Source organism: Eimeria acervulina, genomic scaffold (genome assembly GCF_000499425.1).
Source record: "Eimeria acervulina Houghton genomic scaffold, Eah_scaff564, whole genome shotgun sequence".
Taxonomy (NCBI): Eukaryota; Apicomplexa; class Conoidasida; order Eucoccidiorida; family Eimeriidae; genus Eimeria; species Eimeria acervulina.
In genome coordinates this window covers 5967-10320 of record NW_013549726.1, presented here as the reverse complement: position 1 = coordinate 10320, position 4354 = coordinate 5967, and the positions used below count along the sequence as shown (strand labels likewise).

General features: G+C 43.9%; 1 protein-coding gene across 1 annotated transcript in view; it reads left to right on the top strand.

Moving 5' to 3' along the window:
- Positions 1-1443: 1443 nt before the first annotated feature.
- The window catches only part of EAH_00042920 (cysteinyl-tRNA synthetase, putative), a gene marked incomplete at both ends in the record, with an annotated part of 7248 nt that continues 4337 nt past the window's right edge, over positions 1444-4354 (top strand). Inside the window, 5 exons of the mRNA XM_013395026.1 lie at positions 1444-1448; positions 1558-1912; positions 2303-2494; positions 2810-2883; positions 3757-3852. Coding sequence (XP_013250480.1) covers positions 1444-1448; positions 1558-1912; positions 2303-2494; positions 2810-2883; positions 3757-3852 — 722 coding nt within the window. The remainder of the gene's footprint in view (positions 1449-1557; positions 1913-2302; positions 2495-2809; positions 2884-3756; positions 3853-4354) is intronic.

Here is a 4354-nt window from a genome sequence, read left to right as displayed (position 1 = left end):
AGACAGATGCTACTGCATGCAGATTGCATGCGAGAGACACTTCGTCTACAGACTGCTGCAGCAAAGCGCAGCAAAAAAGACGCCCCACACATTTTATATCACTCTGGAGGTGTATGTACACCTCATTTGGGTGTATGCACACCATATATATATATATATATACATATACATATATATATATATATACCTCGTTGAGGTGTATGTGCACCTCTTTATGGCGTATATTAACCTCCTTGAGGTGTATATGCACCTCCTCTGGGGTGTATATACACCTCCTTTGGGTGTATATACATCTCCTTGAGGTGTACATATATCTATTTCGGGTGTATGCACAACTCTTTGGGGTGTACGTACAGCTATTTTGGGGTAAACCCTAAACCCTCAACTCTAACCTCCAAACCCTAAACCCTAAACCCTAAAACTCTAAACCGCAAGCCATAAAGCCTAGGCCTTACTCTGTAAACCCTAAACCCTAAACCCTAAACCCTAAACCTCCTTAGACCCTGCCCTGCTGCAGAGAAACAAACCCTAAAGGCATCTTCAGGTTTGAGCGTACCTTAGAAACGGCTAGACTGTCTGAGGGTTTAGGGTTTAGGGTTTAGGGTTTAGGGTTATCTAGAGACTCAGGGCCGCTGGTGTACACACACCCCCGGGAGGCTTAGGGTTTAGGGTTTGGGGTTTAGGGTTTAGGGTTTGGGGTTTAGGGTTTGCGGGTTCAGTAGACAGCATGAAGAATGTCTAAACTGCAGCATAAACAACCTGTAAGATTAAACTGATGTGTATAGACACCTCAGAGCTCGCCTCAAGCGTCAACGCCAGCTGCTGCAGCTGACTGCAGCAGCAGCAGCAGCAACAGCAGCAGCAGCAGCAGCAGCGGCCGCAGCTGCTGCTACTGGTCTCAGGTGTCTGCAGTATTTTCTAAATACCTTATTTAATTTGATGCTTCTACCAGGGGAAAACCCTGAAAAAGACAAACACGCCTAACGACACGAGCAGCCGCAGCAGCAGCAGCAGCAGCAGCAGCAGCAACAGCAGCAGCGGCAGCAGCGACCCCACGAGCTATGCTTATTAGTGGTTCTTCTGGGTTGTCTTTGACGGCTCTCTTTGTATTTATATTCTGCATATATTTATTTGCTAGCTGCAGCAGCAGCAACCGCAACAGAATCAACCCTAGGGCTGCTGTGCTGCTCGCCGTTGCTGCTGCTGCTGCTGCCGCCTCGGGGCCCCACAGCAGCAACAGGAACTACGATTGTATGGCAGCAGCAGCTAAACTGCTGCCTCATACAATCAAGTACGCTCCTCTTCCCTCTACTATTTTTGCGGTTGCTGTTGTTGCTGCTGCTGTTGCCGCTGCTGCTGCTGCTGCTGCTCAGCCTAGGCAGCAGCAGCACATGAAGCAGAAACATCTAAGGCACAGTACACTGTGTTGCTTGTAACCTGAGAATGACGTCTCTGCTGCTACTGCTGAGCTGCTACTGCTGCTGCTGAACTGCTGCTGCTGTTGCTGCTGCCTCTGAGCTGCTGCTGTTGCTGCTGCTGCTGCTGCTGCTGCTGCAGGTCTTCTGCATTTGTAAGCATCCGTGTGCCGCATTATCTCTCCTCCAAGAACCTGCCTCTTAGCAGCAGCATTTTGAGCAGCAGCAGCAACAGCATTTTCAGCAGCAGCAGCATCTTCAACAGCAACAGCAGCAGCAGCAGCAGCAGGAGCATTGGTTCTTTCCTATCTCGCCGTGTATCCACGATGAGTGCCCCAAGCAGCAGCAGCAGCAGCAGCAGCAGCAGCAGCAGCGAGGGTCGGCCTCGCTTTACTGTTGGTTGCGACTGGAAGGAGCCTTCAAGAGAAGGAAAGAGAATAACAGGTCTTCGTGTTAACAACTCCTTAACAGGCCGAAAAACAGAATTCATACCCCACGTAAACCCTAAACCCTAAACCCTAAACCCTAAAGGCGAGGCCTTAGACCCTACACCCTAAGGCCACGAGGCCTAAACCCTAAACCCTAAACCCTGAAGCTTAGATAGGCTCTATGTGCTAGGCCCCGAGCTCTAAACTCTAAACCATAAACCCTAGGATATAAACCCTAAACCCTAATTTAGGGTTTGACATGTCTGGGGTGGACACGAAAAAGTCGGCTTCTCCCGTGCCTCAGCAACTACAACTACTTCCTAGAAGCTGGTGCTGCTGGTGCTGCTGCTGCTGCTGCTGTAGCTACATATTATGCTGCTTTTGGTTGTGCTCGATTTGCTGCGCATGCTGCTGCAGCATATTTAGATGTACGATATGCTGCTGCTTGATTTGCTGCAGGAAGGCAACCGTATTAGATGGTATGCATGCGGCCCCACAGTATATGATGCTGCTCATATGGGCCATGCACGGACTTATATATCTTTTGATATTATTAGGAGAATATTATCGCATTACTTCGGTTATGATGTTTCTCTCGTTATGAACATCACAGACATAGACGATAAAATTATACATAAAAGCATGCAACAGGTAAACACATGTCCTACACTCAATTTGACTACTCATGCTGTTGCTGCTGCTGCTGCTGCTGCTGGTGCTGCTGCTGCTGCTGCTGCTGGTGGTGGTGGTGCTGCTGCTGCTGCTGCTGGGAGCGGTGGTGCTGCTGTTGCTCTTGCTGCTGTTGCTGCCGCTGCTGCTGCTGCTGGTGCTGGAGCTATCATCCCTGCTTATGCTGCTGCGACCCCCTCTGCTTATGCTGCTGCTGCTGCTTTTGCTGTTACCACTTCTACTTATGCTGCTGTTACTGCTGCTGCTGCTGCTGCTGCTGCTGCTGCTGCTGTTTAGGGTGTGCCCTTTCAAGAGTTGGCGCGGCACTGGGAGAAGGAGTTCTTTGAAGACATGAAAGCTCTGAATGTAGAGTAAGCTAACAAGCAATATTATTAATATTAATATATATATATATAAATATATATGTATATTAATAATAATATTAGTAATAGTAAGAATAAAATAAAGAGAGAGAGAGAGGGATGCAGCAGCAATATAATACTCTGATGCTGCATTGCTTATTGCAATCCTCCTGCTGATGCTGCTGTTGCTGCTAGGTGTGTTAGTGCTGCTAATGCTGCTGCTAATGCTGCTGCAGGTGCAGCAGCAGCAGCAGCTGCTGCTGCTGCTGCTGTGTTGTGCTGTAGTGTATAGGGATGTGGGTGTTGTTTTAACTGCTGTCTCCTTTGTTTTACTGTATTTGTTTGCCTCCCTCATTTACTGTCTCCTTTCTGTCTCTTTGTCTTCATTATATTTTGTTAAATTTATTATTATTTATTTTGAAGTATAATATATGTTTATTAATATCTTCGGGTGTCTCTCCGTCTCTTCTTTATTTATTTGTTTTGTCTCCTTTCATCTACCTATCTTCGTGTGCGCAGTATTTAAATAAATAAATAAATAAATATAAATAAATAAATAAATAAATATATAAATATATAAATATATAAATAAATAGATTAATTGATTAATTAAATGAAGTTAATAAATATAAATAAACAAATGCACATATATACAAATGAATGTCTTTTTGTTTCCTGTCAATGCCTTTATATATTTTAATTAATTAACTAATCAATTAATTAGTTTATTTAATTTATATTTATTTATATTTATATTTATTTATTTATTTATTTATTTATTTGTCTTAGGATGCCGACAGTAGTAACCCGTATATCCGAGTATATAGAGGAGGTGTTGTTGTTAATAGAAGAAATATATAACAACGGCTTTGCTTATGTCAGTGAGGGCTCTGTTTATTTTGATATTCAAAAGTTTACAAGTACTAATAAACATGTCTATGGGAGAATGGAACCTGGATCTGTCGCCGATCAAGATAGGTAGGTGCCTATACACCCCAATCAACCCTAAACCCTAAACCCTAAACCCTAAACCCTAAACCCTAAACCCTAAACCGTAGATAGGTCTTATACACTTAAATATATTGGGATAAACAATCGATAAAATACAAAAGGGAACCACAGCTAAACCCTAAACCCTTATTATTAGTTATTAACCCTGTTAAACCCTACTAAACCCTAGATTGCCCCTAAGAAAACCTTAATAAAACCCTTATAAACCCTAAATAAACCCTAATATCCTCTAATAAACCCTAAGTACAAAATACATAAACCAATGCCTTAGCGAAGCCTAAATAAACTATACTAAACCCCAAACCCTAATCCATCGCCACCCTCAAACCCTTCCGTAGCCACAAACCCTAAACCCTTTCGATCAAAGGACCCCTGCAGTTACAGGCTCAGGATCTAGCATTTAGGGTTTAGGGTTTAGGATTGAGGATTCAGGGTTTAGGCTTGAGAATCTCGGATTGAGGGTTTAGGA